Consider the following 15,523-nt stretch of genomic DNA (forward strand, 5'->3'; position numbering starts at 1 on the left):
TTTATTTATTTATTTATTTTGCGGAACCGGGGATTGAACTCAGGACCCTGCACTTGCCAGGCAGGAGCTTATTCTACCGAGCTATCTCCCCAGCCCCCAATTATTTAAATTAAAAAAAAATTATTTAGGCCTGGGAATCGAACCAGCCAAATAGCTCACCGGATTAAAGTACCTGCAAGGAGGCATAGGGGCTGGGGTTCTATTCCCAGGCCTGCCCTGAAGGCTTCTCCCGTGGGGATGCACTGAGACAGCAATTGAGACTGGGTGTGGTGGTGCATGCCTATAATCCCAGCTCTTGGGAGGCTGTAACAGACTGATCACTACGAGTCTGATCTAGCAGTGAGACCCTGAACACCCTACAGACCCTTCCCTAAAATAATTTTACTTGGTACAAGGTCTTGCTACACAGGTCTGAATCATAGTGATCCTCCTGTCTCAGCTTCCCCAGCACAGGGATTACAGGCATGCACTACCACATCTGGTTTCAGTGGCTGGCACCGAAATCCCAGGGGCTCTGGGGCTGGCATGGCCTGTGGTACCAGGGATTGAACCCAGGTCCTTGCATTTGCCAGGTAGGGACAAATTTAGACCACTGAGATATCTCCCCAGCCCTATTTTTAATTTTTTTTAAGAGATACAGTCTCACTACATAGTTTACACTGGCCTTCAACTCACTTTATAACCCAGGCTGGCCTTTTTTTTTTTTTTGGCAGAACCAGGGATTGAACTCAGGCCCTTGTGCTTGCCAGGCAAGCACTTATTCTACTGAGCTATCTCCACAAACCCAAACTGGCCTTGGACTCAGTGATCCTCTTGCCTCAGGCTCAAGAATACTGGGATTATGGGTTTGCACCACCACACCTGGATAGCTCCTTCTTGCTTCAAATAAATAAAACCAGCCAGGTGTGGTTGCACATGCCTGTAATTCCAGCACTCAGGAGGCTGAGGCAGGAAGAGTGAGTTCAAGGTCAGTACGATCTGCTTAGCAAGGCCCTGTCTCAAAATGCAAAACAATTTTTTTTTTAGGGAAAGGTCTACAGGGTGTTCAGAGTCTGACTACTAGATCGGACTCCTAGTGATTCTCCTGTTTACAACCTCCAAAGAGCTGGGATTACAGGCAGTGCCACCACGCCCAGTCTCAATTGCCATCTCAGCACACCCCAGGGATGGAGCCCCTGGCCCCTGCATGTTAATCCACTGAGCTATTTGGCCAGCCCCAAAACAATTTTTAAATGTATTTTAGTACAGGGTCTCACTACAGAGATCAGATTCGTAATGATCCTCCTGTTTTCAGCCTCCCAAGTGCTGGGATTATAGGCCTACATCAATCACATCTCAGCACACCTGCCCTGCGATAGGCAGGCTGGGGATCAACCCCCGGCTCCTTTTGCCTGGCAAGCACAAGGGCCTGAGTTCAATCCCCAGTTCTGAAAAAAAAAAAAAAAACCAGCCCCCGCATCTGCATAAACAGGAGCTTTAATCCACTGAGCTATCTGGCAAGCCCCTACAGTTTTTTTTTAAAGGAATGAATAAAGCAAACTTGGTACCCTGGCCCGAGAGAGCTGAGAGTACCATGAGGAGTGAGTGCAAACTGCCTCTGCTTCTGTTCTGTAACATGGCATGACTCAGCTGTCTCCGATAATCCCTCCATCTCCTCCATATGCAGAATACTAAAATAGATCTATCATCAGTGTCACAGCTCCTGGAATTAATGTTTCTGTCTTTGGCCTGCATTTGAGAGATGGGGCCTGAAGTTCTTTTTATTAAAGCAATGACAAAGTTAATATGAAAAAGTGAAGACAGAGGGAGAAACTGCCTCTACAGAGTGAGCATGGAGGCCGGGGAGATAGCTCAGTAGAATAAGCTGGACACAAGAGCCTGAGTTCAATCCCCGGTTCTGCAAAAAAAAATAAAAAATACAGAGTGAGCATGGGCCAAGTAACAGGAAAAAACAATAAAATACCCTGGATGATGCGGGGCTCTTGTTCCAGAATGTCCACTCCCGGCAGAGTGCCTGCCCCCAGCAGCCCATTGGCTTCCAGTGCTTCCCCTATGGAGATCCTGGCCCCTCTTCTTTTTTTTAATTTTTATTTATTTATTTATTTTTGCGCAACCGGGGATTGAACTCAGGCCCTTGTGCTTGCCAGGGAAGCGCTTATTCCACTGAGCCATCTCCCCAGCCCAGGCCCCTCTTCTTGAAGAAGGCTTGCTAGAGTGTGACAGTCAAAGGCCCCGGCCCAGGCTGCCCTTGGTCTGCTGTGCATATACGGCTGCTAGAGACACCTGAATGTAAACCTGATCTAGCATGTGGCCTGTACCCACAAGCCAGCTCTGTGGCTCCTGGCACAACAGACAGCACAGTGAGTACCTTGGGATTGCAGGAATTCCCTGTTGGCTGCTTGCAAACTGGAGACTGCAACTGGTACCATCTGTACTGTCTGGCTTCTTCCATATCACAAAGATGAACAAGTTGTAAGTGAAAAGCATCTGCCTCTTCGGCAGTCTCCAGAAGTTTCTCTGGCAAGGTGCTGCCTCTTAACAACTGAGCCGAACTGAGCATCAGGCACGGCCTGCAACCCAGCTTCACAGGAAGCTGAGGCAGAAGGGTGGTAAGCTAACCCGGGCAGCTGAGTCCCTGCTAGAAAGATGAGAAAGGAATGGGGATGTGAGTCAGTGCAGGGATGCTGGGTTCAACTCAAAGCACTTCAAGAAAATACAGACTACAGGCTGGGTGTGTGGTACACACCTGTAATCCTAGCCCTCAGAGGCTGAGGCAGGAGGATCATTTGGAGTTTGAGACCAGCCTGGCCTACAAAGTGAGTGAAAGGCAATCTTGAGCTGCATAATGAGACCCTGTCTCAAAACGATTTTTTAAAAAAGAGGTTGGGGAGATGGCTCAATAGAATAAGTGCTTGCCTGGCAAGCGCCAGGTCCTAAATTCAATCCCCAGTTCTGCCAAAAAAAAAAAAAGACAAAATTAAAAATGAGACGATGGAGGAGACCTAAGCATAGGAAAGTGCAGCTGCTGTCCTTTAGACCCATCTGAGGCTGAGACAGAATTTACATCTGCCCTATTCCTTTTTTTTTCCCTATATTTATTTACTTACTTATTTAAGAAAGCAAAAATGAAGAGTGAGAGGGAAACTGGCTCTGCAGATGGAGCTTGAACTGGATAAATAGAAAAAGAAGAGAGCAAAGATAAAGCTGTACGCTGCACCTAGGAAGCAGCGCAGGCAATCACCGGAAGTTATTTTGGGAGGCCTTTTCTTATCTCCCTCCTTTCTTTTCTCCCCTCCTCTTGCCTCTCCCCCCTTCCCTCCCCACATCTCCCTTATCTCCCAGGCTGGCAATGAATTTGCTAAGTTGTCCAGGCTGGCCTCAACCTCAGGATCCTCCTATCTCAGCCTTCCCGAGTACTGGGAATATAGGCATGCACCACCATGCCAAGCTTTTTTCCCCATTCTTAAGCAATTTCTATGGATGGTACAAGTTGTGGTGTAGGGTTGTCCCCCAGCATCACATTTCTGCCATTCATTGTGCCAACCAAAACCTGCTTCCCAGCAGTCTCCAAACAACCCCTAGCCAGGCTCTTCTGCTTCAATCCGCCATCGAGTGCATGCTCTCGCCTCCTACCCACACCATGTCTTCTCACAAGACTTTCAGAATCAAACGATTCCTGGCCAAGAAGCAAAAGCAGAATCACCCCATTCCTCAGTGGATTCGTATGAAGACAGGTAATAAAATCAGGTACAACTCCAAGAGGAGACACTGGAGGAGGACCAAGCGAGGACTGTAAGGAGTTGCACATGAGCTGCAACACATTTACCCTCTGGGAGGTCACAAGACAATGTCATCTTTTAATCATGGTCAAGACAATACTGAATAAAGTTTTAAAAATAACCATTGCGGGCCGGGGAGATGGCTCAATGGAATAAGCGCTTCCCTGGCAAGCGCAAGGGCCTGAGTTCAATCCCTGGTTCCACAAAAATAAATAAATAAATAAATAAATAAATAATAACCATTGCCTGGACAGTGGAATATACTTAATCAGGAATCTTTTTTTTCTGTGATCAGTACTATTAAGTACATAAATTTTTGAAACCTAAAAAAAAAGGAGCCGGGAGATGGCTCAGTGGAATAAGCACTTCCCTGGCAAGGCTAAGGGCCTGAGTTCAATCCCCAGTTCCGGGGAAAAAAAAAAGAAAAAAAATTAAAGGAGTGTTTCATCAGGGTATACTATGGGCAAGTGATGGTATATAAGTTGTTTTGTAGAAGTGGGGATTGAATCCAGGGTCTTTGTGCTTACATTCTTTTTTTTTTTTTTGGCGGAATTGAGGATTGAACTCAGGCCCTTGCGCTTGCCAGGGAAGCATTTATTCCACTGAGCCATCTCCCCGGGCCTTAGCTACATTCTTAATCCTTATTTATTTATTTATTTACATTTTGAAACAAGCCCTCACTGAGTAAATTTCCCAGGCAGGGCTCAACCTTTTAGGTGCCTGCCTGAGCCTGCCCACTCTGGGATCACAGGAGTTAGACATCATGCCCCACCATGGTATCCAATTTCAATATATAATTATTAGGCTGAACAAATAAGTCAAATGTGCTGTCTAATTTTTTTTTTTTTTTTTTTTTTTTTTTTTTGCTATTTAGGGAAGGTCTATGGGGTATTCAGGGTCTCACTACTAGATCAGACTCATAGTGATCTGCCTGTTTACAGCCTCCCAAGAGCTGGGATTACATGGGGCCTGCCCCTTAGCTCAGTTGTTTAAGTGGCTGCTTCAACAAAGCAGTCAGCCTCAGGTTGCTGTGGTTTGATCCCCACAACTCCAGCCAACCAAACATGCCCTGAAGGCATTCGGAGCCAGCCCCCCCTCCGGAAAAAAGAGCTGGGATTACAGGCATGGACCACCACCCCAGTCTCAGTTGCATTCTCAGTGTGCCCCAGGGGCAGGGGCCAGCACGGTAGGCCCGGGAATCAAACACCCCCACCCCACCCCGTGCCTGGTGCTGTCTAATTTAAAACATAGAGACAACATTCTTCAAGACCAAGAAAGAAAAGGCAATTTAAAATTTCCCTAGTAAAAAAAAATATATATATTATTGATACAAGTGGAGAAATGTTCACATACATTCTTTTTTTTTTTGGTACTGGACTGGAGCTACATATTTTTTAATTTTGGGACTCAAACTCAGAACCTTGTGCTTTGCCAGGTAGACACTGTGCTGCTAAGCTGTATCCGCACCCCATGTATCTTGTTTGTTTGGGTTTTTTCCATGTATCTTGTTTTAAATAAATGTAATTCATCAATGCCAGTTTTTTTATTTTTATTTATTTATTTATTTTTTAATACCAGTTCTTTAAATTTTTGCTCCTCTGTATTTTTTTTAAATTGGATACAGGGCCTCCCTATGCACTTCAAACTCATAGTAATCCCCCTGTCTCAGCCTCCTTAGTGCTGGGATTACAGGCATGTACCACGATGCCCAGTTCCATTGGCTGGCACTGGGCACCCAGGGTTCCAGGGCCAGCATTACATGTGGTACTGAGGATTGAACTCGGGTCTTTGTGTTTGCCAGGCAGGCACTTACACCACTGAGCTATCTCCCCAGCCCTGTATTTTATTTTTGAAGGGATTCGCTGGTCTCTCAAAATGATGAGAGGATTTAGAAAATAAAGATAAGTGAGTAAGAGCTGAGGCCAGGTGGTTGACCATGCCTGATTGGCAAAGGACCCCAGAACAACAATGTCCACACAGGAAGCTTTTTTCTTTTCTTTCTTTTTTTTTTTGGTGGAACCAGGGATTGAACTCAGGTCCTTGCACTTGCCAGGCAAGTGCTTATTCTACTGAGCTATCTCCCCAGCCCCTAGGAAGCTTTTCTTCAAGACTGAGGTAGTTTTCTGCTTTAGGCGATGAGGTCTCATACTGCTCTCCCACAGAGGATCAATTTCCAGCTTCAGCAGCTCCCAACAGTTTTGTTTTGATTTTAGGTGCTTATCTTTTTTTAGACAGGGTCTCACTATGCAGTTCAGACTGGCCTTGAGCTCACTTAGTAGCCCAGGATGGTCTCAGCAATGATCCTCCTGCCTCAGCCTCCCAAGTGCTTCAATTACAGGCCAGTGTCACCAGGCCCAGATGTTTCTGGGGTTTTTGTTTGTTTGTCTGTTTTTGTCATTCTGTTTTTGAGGCAGGGTTTCACAATTATGTTCAGGCTGGCCTTGAACTCACTTTGTAGCCCAGGCTGGTCTCACACAATGATCCTCCTGTCTCAGCCTCCCTAGTGCTGGGATTACAGGTGAGTGCCACCACACCTGGCTCTTGTTTGTTTTTGTATTTTAGGGAAGGGCTTACAGGGTGTTCAGGGTCTCACTACTAGATCATTAGTGATCCACCTATTTATAGCTCCCAAGAGCTGGATTACAGGCACATGCGACCACACCCAGTCTCTATCACCCTGGGGAAGGCAGAGCCGGCACAGCAGGCCTGGGGATCAAATCCCCAGCCCCTGCCAGCCCCTGCACCTTCAGGTGCTTTAATCTGCTGAGCTATTTGGCCAGCACTCTTGTTTGTTTTTTGAAACAGGGTCTTACTATGTATTCCATGCTGAACTTGAACCCATTATATAGCCCAGGCTGGCCCTGAATTTATAGCAATCTTGCTGCCTCTGCCTTGAGAGTTCTGGTATTACAGCCATGCACCAACATGCCTAGCCAAAGGTATTACAAATGAGAAAACTGGGCCACCAAAATTCTATAACATGCCCAGGATTTAAGATTTGAAGTCAAATTTGATTCCAAAGCCCCAGCCTTGTCTCTTGTAGTGATAAATGGAGTTATGATAGAAAAAATATCTATATTGTCTGTCTATTACTATGTAACACAGTGCCTCAAAACTAAAGAGCTTGCTGACTTTATTTGGTTTTTCGGGGACAGCATCTCACTATGAAGTCCAGGCTGACCTTGAGCCCAATATGTAGCTTCAGCCTGGCCTTGAACTCACCTCAAGCCTCTAAGCGTTGGGGTTAAGGCATGTGCCACCATGACTGCCTACAACTTAACATTTTTTTAATGGTACTGGGGATTGAACTCAGGACTTTATGCTTGCCAGACAATCACTTATTCTACTGAGCTAATTCCCCAGCAACTTAACAATTTTAATAGGCCTCGAGAAACTGTAGAATTTGGCAACACTGTTCCATAAAACAGTAACTGTTGCAATAAGTTAGGCATAAGAGGTTGATTTAGGGAGAGAATGAGTGAAAAAGTAACCCTCTCCTAAAAGGCAGATTGGTCATTTCACTAGCTTTGTTAGGAGGGGATAAGGAGGCAAAACAATGGGAAAAGAACTGATTTGATAAAATCAGGCGATTTGAGATGATTTGTGTGTGTCAGGATTAAAGCAAATTGAAACTAAACTTTATATCTGATCCTCCAAGAAATTAGGTTTAGCTGGGCATGGTGGTGCACACCTGTAATCCCAGCACTTGGGAGGCCGAGGCTGGAGGATCAGCCTGGGCTACAAAGTGAGTTTAAAGCCAGAGGAACTGTATAGCAAAACCCTGCCTCAAAACCACAAAAACGGGGTCTGGGGATTTGGCTCAGCGGTAGAATGCTTGCCTAGCAAACTGGAATCCCTAGGTTTGGGCCTCTGGCAACAAAACAAAAAAAGACAAAAACAAGGCCGGGTATAGGGCGGAGAATAAGAAAGTAAAATCCCACCCTTCCTTCTCCAGATCCAGGAGATAAAACGCCAGGGGCTCTAAATTCACTTTTGCCTTGAGCCTTCCAAAGCCGCCTCCCTAAGCCTGGCACAACTCCTTCAGAGCACCAGCAGGTAGCTCCCCTAGTCCAATCGGAGGAGCAAATCTCGTTAGCCTGGAAGGTTAGTGCCTCTACCCATCTGTGGGTTAACGAATTGAAGACTCCGCCTTATTCCCCGTACTAAGGGGAAAGCCCTCTCTTACGCTCCCGTCCACTTGGCTCCGTCTCGCCCTTGGAGAGCCTTCGATCCTTCCGCCGACTTCACTCTGATCCCCGAGTCCTGCTAGGAAAACCCTGCTATTGAGCGGATGTTTCTAACACCCATGAACTGGTGAGCAGGACCGAGACCAAGCTTTTTGTCCAGGATGTCACTTCCGGGCACAGACTTCCTCTCCCGGAAGTGGGACCTGATGTAAACACCAGAACCGAGCTCCGCGGCCCAGAAGGTCAGAAAGCCGGGCCGCGCCAGCGGCACAAATTGCTGGGTCCGGGTCCCGTGGAAGTCAGGTCAGCGCAGCGGGCGGGGAGCTGGAGCATGATGCCAGGGTTGGTCGGGGCCATGGGGGTGTGGCTTCTTGTTTAGGGGTGTTGATAGATGGGGTGTCTGCGGCGGGGTTTTGACAGGTGCTGGGGTCTGAAGTATGAGAATACTTTTGACAGTGGAGGCAGCCCAGGTAGAGTTTATGGATGGCGTGGGAATCTGGAATGTAGATCCGAAAACGGTTTTTTTTTTTTTTTTTTCGAAAACGGTTCTTGGGAGGTGGAACTGTCAAAACTGTGGGTTGTCGGGGGACCGCCTGTCCAGTAGAGGGTGTTAAAGCATGCGAAGTTAAGAGCTTTCTAGGGATCAAACTCCCGACCTTACGCTTGCCAGGCAGGCGCTTATGCCGCTGAGCTATCTCCCTAGCCAATACGGAGGAGTCTTGAGAAAGTGGAACAGCAGGCCTTTTGCTACTTCGATGCTTTCCTAGGCAGTTTTGGGTCTTGCGCCTAGGGAAAAGGCCTCGAGTTGGTAGCTGTGCCCCAGGGCACGGTCTTAGAGAAAGTGAAGGATTCCAGAAGAGGAACTTCAGAGGAAAGTATTTCTGGTGAAGCTACACCACCTCAGGTAAGAGTCAGGGACAATAGATCAGGAGGAAGGGAGTGTCACAGGAGTGGGCTTCTCAGTAACTGGGGAATGCCCAGATAGGAGCTTTATGGTTTAAGTGCTTAGGGGCAACAGCTAGTGCTGATCTGGGTGGGCAAACTCAGCAAGGGGTAGAAGGGACTGGGAGAAGCTGAGAGGTAGGCTTCAGGTGGATGATGGATTAGGGTAGTTAGAAGGGCACGAGGGGAGGAGTTCCCAGGGGCGATGGGCCCTGCACAGCAATCTCAGGAAAGTTGAAGAGATAGGTATCTTAGTACTCTCACCCTGTATTTATTGAAAGGTGGAGGTCAGTGCTAGGTGCAGGCAAGAAGGTAAGTAGGGTTAGGCGTGGCAGCACATGCCTGTAATCCCAGCACTTGGGAGGCTGAGGCAGGAGGAATACCATGAATTTGAGGCCAACCTGTCTCAAAAATTTTTTTTGAAAAGAGGTAGGTAGCCACTGGCTTGAGGCCATGGCTGGTATTGGGGCTAAGACTGGCTGAGGATGGGAAGTATCATTGGGGCACCCTGTTACCCCATTACTTCCTGAGTCAAAGGGCAGTGTCAAAGAAGGTAGGGAGGGTCTAAATGTAGCCTTGGACTTGGTGTTGCCAAATGTGAGAGAATGGGTGGTTCCTGGCTGTTTTGCTTGGAGACTTGGGAGCTTAGGGAAGACACCAGACTCCTTCTATTTCTGTCTCTGCAGTCTGGTGAAGAAGTAAACAGTAAAGGAGAAGAAAAAAATCACTTGGGATAGAAAATACTTGGAGAGGAGACTTCAGGACTTTTCTCCCCAACATTATCCTGTTGTATCCAGGGAAGAAATCCTGAACCATGACTCAGCAGCCACTTCGGGGGGTCACCAGCCTGCGTTTCAACCAAGACCAAAGTGAGAAGGACTTGACTGAACTTGTACCCTTGTGGGAGGGACAGAAGGGTTAGAGGTAGGCCACAGGCTGCACCTTCCTCCCTTGGCATTATCTAAGCTTATCTGGATGCCTTCTGTCCCCAGGCTGCTTTTGCTGTGCCATGGAGACAGGTGTGCGCATCTACAATGTGGAGCCACTGATGGAGAAGGGGCATCTGGGTGAGATACCTGGTGGGGACATGGCAGGGGGGCAGAAGGGCTGGGGTGGGCATTAGCACCCACCTCCACTGACACACTTGTCCCTGTCCAGACCACGAGCAGGTGGGCAGCATGGGCCTGGTAGAGATGCTGCACCGCTCCAACCTGCTGGCCCTGGTGGGTGGTGGTAGCAGTCCCAAGTTCTCAGAGATCTCAGGTAAGTGCCCTAATCCAGCCCTTGACCTAGATTCCCCAGATCCATGCCCTCCCACAGGAACCCTGCAGCACTGGCAGAGGAGATGTCAGAGCTCCTCAGAGTCCTCAAAGTGTGAGAAGTGGGTGTTTTGTTTTGTTTTTAATTTATTTATTTGTGTGTGTGTGTGTGTGTGTACGTGTGTGGCCAGCTCAGCCCAGCAGGGGGCGAGGCTGGCTGGCATGTGGTGCTGGGGGATTGAACCACGGTCCTGCTAAGCTTGTTCTAAGTAGGTGCTTTAGACCACTGAGCCATCTCACCAGCCCCATGTTTTGTTTTTATTAAAAAAAAAAAAAAACTTTTCAGGCTAGGGGTGTCACTCATTGGTACAGCACTTGCCTGGCATGTCAGAGGCCCTAGGTTTGATCATCAGCACTGCAACAATAAAGAAAACAAATTATCAAATGCCTCTGTATGCCATCTCCTTCCCTATGGAGCACTAGTTGTGAATTTCATAGTATTCTATGCACTTTGCATGTATTCATTGATTTAATCTCCATAGTAACTATGCATGAGTTTGCATGTATTCATTTATTTAATCCTCATAGTATAACTATGTATAGGCCTGGCATGGGCTAAGTATACACCCTGCCACTGCGCCCCCACCTCCATTATTCCTTATTTTTTACCAATGAGAAGACTAAGGTCCAGTGAGGTTTAAGGGTTGTTTTTTTAAATGTATTTAGTACAGGGTCTCACTACGCAGCTCACTCTTAGTGATTCCTCCTGTCTCAGGCTCCTCAGCACTGGGTTTATAGGCACACCACCATGCTTGGCTCAGCGTACCCCGGGGTGAGGTTGGCAAGCCATGTAGTGCTGGCAATCTAACCTTGGTTCCTGTGCTTGCCTAAGCAGGCACTTAGTCCCCTGAGCTATCTTGTTGGCCTGAGGTTAAGTTCTGATTTTTATCTTGTTGAGACAGGGTCTTTCAATGCAGGTCAGTCTGGCCTTGAACTCATTTTGTAGCCCAAACTGGCCTGGAATTTCCAATAATCCTCCTGCCTCACCCTCCCAAGTGCTGGGATTACAGATGTGCACCACTATACCCATCCAGTAAAATTAAATGGCCTATTCAAAATGACACAAGAGGGGCCAAGGAGATAGCTAAGTAGAATAAGCACTTGCCTGGCAAGTGCAAGGGCCTCTTCTGCCAAAACAAACAAACAAGCAAAAAAACCCCACGAGGGCTGGCCAGATAGTTCAGCAGATTAAAATGCCTGTTTAGGCAGATCCAGGGACTGGGGTTCGATCCTGTGTGCTGTGCCGGCCTCACCCCGGGCAAGGTGTACTGAGAGGAGTGTGCTGAGACGGGCAAATGAGACTGGGCATGGTGTGGCACGTGCCTGTAATCCCAGCACTTGGGAGCCTGAAAACAGGATGATCGCTACAAGTCCGATCTGTATAGTGAGACCCTATAGACCCTGTACTAAAAAAAAAAAAAAAAAGACACAAGCAAGGCAGGGCAGTACACTGTAATCTCAGCACTCAGGAGGCTGAGGCAAGAGAATCACTGTGAGTTCAGGCCAGCCTGGGCACCACAGTGAGTTGAAGGCCAGCATAAACTACATATTGAGACTGTGTCTCATTCTTTCACACACGAAAAGATATACAAATTAACAAGTTTTCAATTCTTGGAAGTGTCTCTCCAAGACCCGTTGGCTTAAGCCTCAAGTACCATTCTGTTTTAAGGGTTTTTCTTGTCCATCCCACTGAACCATGGCAAGAGTTGTACAAGGTAAGTTACAGACCCTAGGATTCCTTCCAGAAATCTCCTGGGGATATGGAGTGGGACCCTAGAGGCAGAAATGATTACAGAGGAGAAGTTACAGGCATCGGTGTGAGTCCCAACCTTTTATTTTCTTTGTTGTTAATGGGCTGTAAGGTCCTTGGCTAGACATTCAACCCCTTCAAACCTCAGTTTCCTCATCTCCAATTAGCCATAACAGTTCTAGCACCTGTTCTCTCAGGGATTATGTCCACAGTGTTCATTCTCTGCAGGGCTCACACTGGGTGTTTACTGAAAGGTCAAAAAGGTGAGTTATGGGCTGGGGCAATAAGATAGCTCAGTAGAATAAGTACCTGCCTGGCAAGTGCAGTGTCCTGAGTTCAATCCCTGGTACCACACACACAAAGGTGAGTTATGGTCCCATGGAGAGCAGGGATGGGTTTCCTGTGTCATCAGGGCTGCCCATCACCCTAAACTTTGGCCCCACCAACCTACCCACTTGCCTAGCAGTGCTGATCTGGGATGATGCCCGGGAAGGCAAGGACTCCAAGGACAAACTGGTGCTGGAATTCACCTTCACCAAACCAGTGTTGGCTGTGCGCATGCGTCATGACAAGTAAGCCTGAAGAGGACTGGGGTAGAGCCGGGGAGGTTCCCACAGGAAGGTTAATCCTGCCTGGGCAGCCCACTCTCCCCTTAGTCTTCTTCTTCTTCTTTTTTTTTTTTTTTTTTTTTTTTGCGAAACCGGGGATTGAACTCAGGCCCTTGTGCTTGCCAGGTCCCCTTACAGTCTTCTGTGCCTTGTGATACCTACAGGATCGTGATCGTGCTGAGGAACCGAATCTATGTGTACTCCTTCCCTGACAACCCCCGAAAGCTCTTTGAATTTGACACCAGGGACAACCCCAAGGGTGAGTTCTCTATGTGCAGATGTAAGGGGGAGGCCATGTGCAGGCAAAAGGGCAGAGACGAGAAAAAGGAGCACAAACCCAGAGACACTGGAAAGGGGGCCAAGAGAGGGGCTCTGTACAGAGATGCTCAAATGGACTCAAAGATGCAGTTCATGGGCCAGGGAGATGGCTCAGTAAAATAAGCTCTTGCCTAGCAAGGGCAAAGGCCTGAGTTCAATCCCTGGTTCTGCTAAGAAAAAAAGGTGCAGTTCATTCCTTTCTATCCTTCAGTCAGATTTGTTATTTTTTTTTTTTTAAGAACCAGGGATTGAACTCAGGTCCTTGCGCTTGCCAGGGAAGCACTTATTCCACTGAGCTGTCTCCCCAGCCCCAACCCTTCAGTCAGTTCTTTCCCTACTCTTGGCCCTGCCCCCAGTGACTGAGCAGAAACACTTGATGGGGACATGCCTGAGCACAGAAAGCAGCACTGGGTCTCCATGGCTGGCCCAGCACTTTATGGGAATAAAGTGTGTGGGGAAAGTAGGATCTGCCCAGCAAAGAGAAAGCCTGCCCCCCAGAGGCTTCTCTGGGTACCATGTGTCATTAACCAGTTTTGTCCTACCTGAGACTATGCCTGCCTCCACATGTCCTCCATCTGCCTATCTGCCCTTCATCCTCACACCCTAGGGCTCTGTGATCTCTGTCCCAGTCTGGAGAAGCAGCTTCTTGTGTTTCCAGGACACAAGTGTGGAAGTCTGCAACTTGTGGTAAGCTGTCCAACAGACAAGGGTAGGCAGGGAGGTAGGCACGCAGGTGGGCTGGCTCTCCCTATGAACCCACGGCCCCTTCCCTCCATGCCATCCCAACCCTGAACTGTTGCCTCCTACCCCAGGACCTGGCGAGCACAAAGCCTGGCACCTCATCTGCTCCATTCACTATCAATGCACATCAGAGTGATGTGGCCTGTGTGTCCCTGAACCAACCAGGCACCGTAGTGGCTTCAGCTTCCCAAAAAGGAACCCTTATTCGCCTTTTCGACACACAGTCCAAGGAGAAACTAGTAGAGCTGCGTCGAGGCACTGACCCTGCCACTCTATACTGGTGAGCACAGGACATGTGCAGAGAGCTAGTGACCCCATGGCATATGTCATGTGGGCATCACCGCTGGTCTCTTTTCCAGCATTAACTTCAGCCATGACTCCTCCTTCCTGTGCGCTTCCAGTGATAAGGGCACTGTGCATATCTTTGCTCTCAAGGATACCCGCCTCAACCGCCGCTCTGCGTGAGTACCCCCACCCCACCCTGTGGTATCCCCAGCTCCCTGCCCATGTATGTATCACATCAATCTTACCCAGTGCTGCCTGCAGGCTGGCTCGAGTGGGCAAGGTGGGGCCTATGATTGGGCAGTACGTGGACTCTCAGTGGAGCCTGGCGAGCTTCACTGTGCCTGCTGAGTCGGCATGCATCTGCGCCTTTGGTCGTAATACTTCCAAGAACGTCAACTCTGTAATTGGTGAGTGGGAATAGCCTGTTGGTTGGGAAGGGGGTCTGGTCTGCATGGGCAAAAGCCTGCAAGTTTGATATTAAAAAATTGGGGGGAAAAATAATTTGAGGGCCATCAGAAGCCTGAGGGAGGTGCTGGGGATATAGCTCAGCAGTACAGCACTTGCCTGGCAAATATAAGGACCTGTGTTCAATTACCAGTACCAAAAAAAAAAGCCTGAGGGAGTTGAAATGTGGTTCAGCTCCATCATCAGTGAGGTTTATGGGACTTGGGCAAAGGCTTGGAAGTAAACTTTAGGCCATGGGACACTTGAGAGGACTAGGGTGTATGACTGTGGCAGCCCCTAACCATTTACCACTCCTCCAGCCATCTGCGTAGATGGAACCTTTCACAAATACGTCTTCACTCCCGATGGAAACTGCAACAGAGAGGCTTTCGACGTGTACCTTGACATCTGTGATGACGACGACTTTTAAGGACCTTGTGGGCTATGCTAGGAACTTTCAGTGACAGATTGCAGAGTTGCGCCTTGGGTGTGGGGAAGTGTTGTGTAAGCTACCATCCAGCAAGCACTAAGAGGCTTGTGCCCACTTTCGACTCATCAAAGCTATGTCTAAACTAACAGCTCACTTCCCTCAAGCACTTTTTGATGACTATGACTATGCTGAAAGAGCTAGGCCAATGATCCAAGGAGGTAGCAGACCCCTGGGGCACCTATCCTAGAGAAGACAGCCAGGGACCCAGAGGAACTGTCCTAATCCTACCTTGAGATTTAAAACTTACCAGGAAGAGATGATTTCTGATATGATGAATAAGAATAAAATGCCCCTAACAGCATTTATGGCTTGACCTCAAGGGCGGGGCATGGAGTTTCCCTGAGAAGTGTGATCCCTTAAGGAGCCTGACGGGAAGCGAAATCCATCTCTGATCCTAGTGAGAGCCCCTGCTGCTTGATCTCTGCCTCTCTGGCTGCTGTATGCTTGAACCGCTGGCACCGTCCAGTGCAAGCCGCCGTGGTGTGGGTAGAAATTTGAGGAATGTCGGGGCTCCTCGCCGAGGGACAGAGGCTTGATTTCCCGGCATTCCTTGCCGCCCCCACTGTGTGACGCATTACGTGCCTTCCCGGTCACGTGCACGGCCGCGTCTGCGCAGTCCACCTGTTGAGGGGCGGGATTTGTCGGTTGGCCCAGATTCCA

At 48.3% G+C, this 15,523-nt stretch overlaps 2 protein-coding genes across 4 annotated transcripts in view; both read left to right on the forward strand.

Annotated features, from left to right (window-relative positions):
- The window catches only part of Gpkow (G-patch domain and KOW motifs), a 30,379-nt gene extending 21,623 nt beyond the window's left edge, over window positions 1-8,756 (forward strand). Inside the window, exon 6 of the mRNA XM_023706564.1 lies at window positions 8,670-8,756. Within this exon, the coding sequence (XP_023562332.1) occupies window positions 8,670-8,756 (87 nt within the window). The remainder of the gene's footprint in view (window positions 1-8,669) is intronic.
- Wdr45 (WD repeat domain 45) lies at window positions 7,969-15,035 on the forward strand. Of its 3 annotated transcripts, none has more exons than XM_004646286.2 (11): window positions 7,969-8,269; window positions 9,706-9,777; window positions 9,901-9,975; window positions 10,067-10,171; window positions 12,441-12,549; window positions 12,750-12,844; window positions 13,511-13,590; window positions 13,716-13,924; window positions 14,004-14,105; window positions 14,191-14,336; window positions 14,694-15,035. In XM_004646286.2, exons 2-11 carry the CDS (start codon window positions 9,723-9,725, stop codon window positions 14,801-14,803), a joined length of 1,086 nt encoding a protein of 361 aa, XP_004646343.1. In that variant the 5' UTR covers window positions 7,969-8,269; window positions 9,706-9,722; the 3' UTR covers window positions 14,804-15,035. The 3 variants fall into 3 exon arrangements, with proteins under 3 accessions (XP_004646343.1, XP_023562319.1, XP_004646344.1); XM_023706551.1 differs by having other exon boundaries at window positions 7,970-8,269; window positions 9,595-9,777; XM_004646287.3 differs by having other exon boundaries at window positions 7,971-8,269; window positions 9,595-9,777; window positions 12,444-12,549; window positions 14,694-14,969.
- Window positions 15,036-15,523: the final 488 nt, after the last annotated feature.

The sequence above is a fragment of the Octodon degus genome, unplaced genomic scaffold, assembly GCF_000260255.1.
Source record: "Octodon degus isolate 3935 unplaced genomic scaffold, OctDeg1.0 scaffold00263, whole genome shotgun sequence".
NCBI lineage: Eukaryota > Metazoa > Chordata > Mammalia > Rodentia > Octodontidae > Octodon > Octodon degus.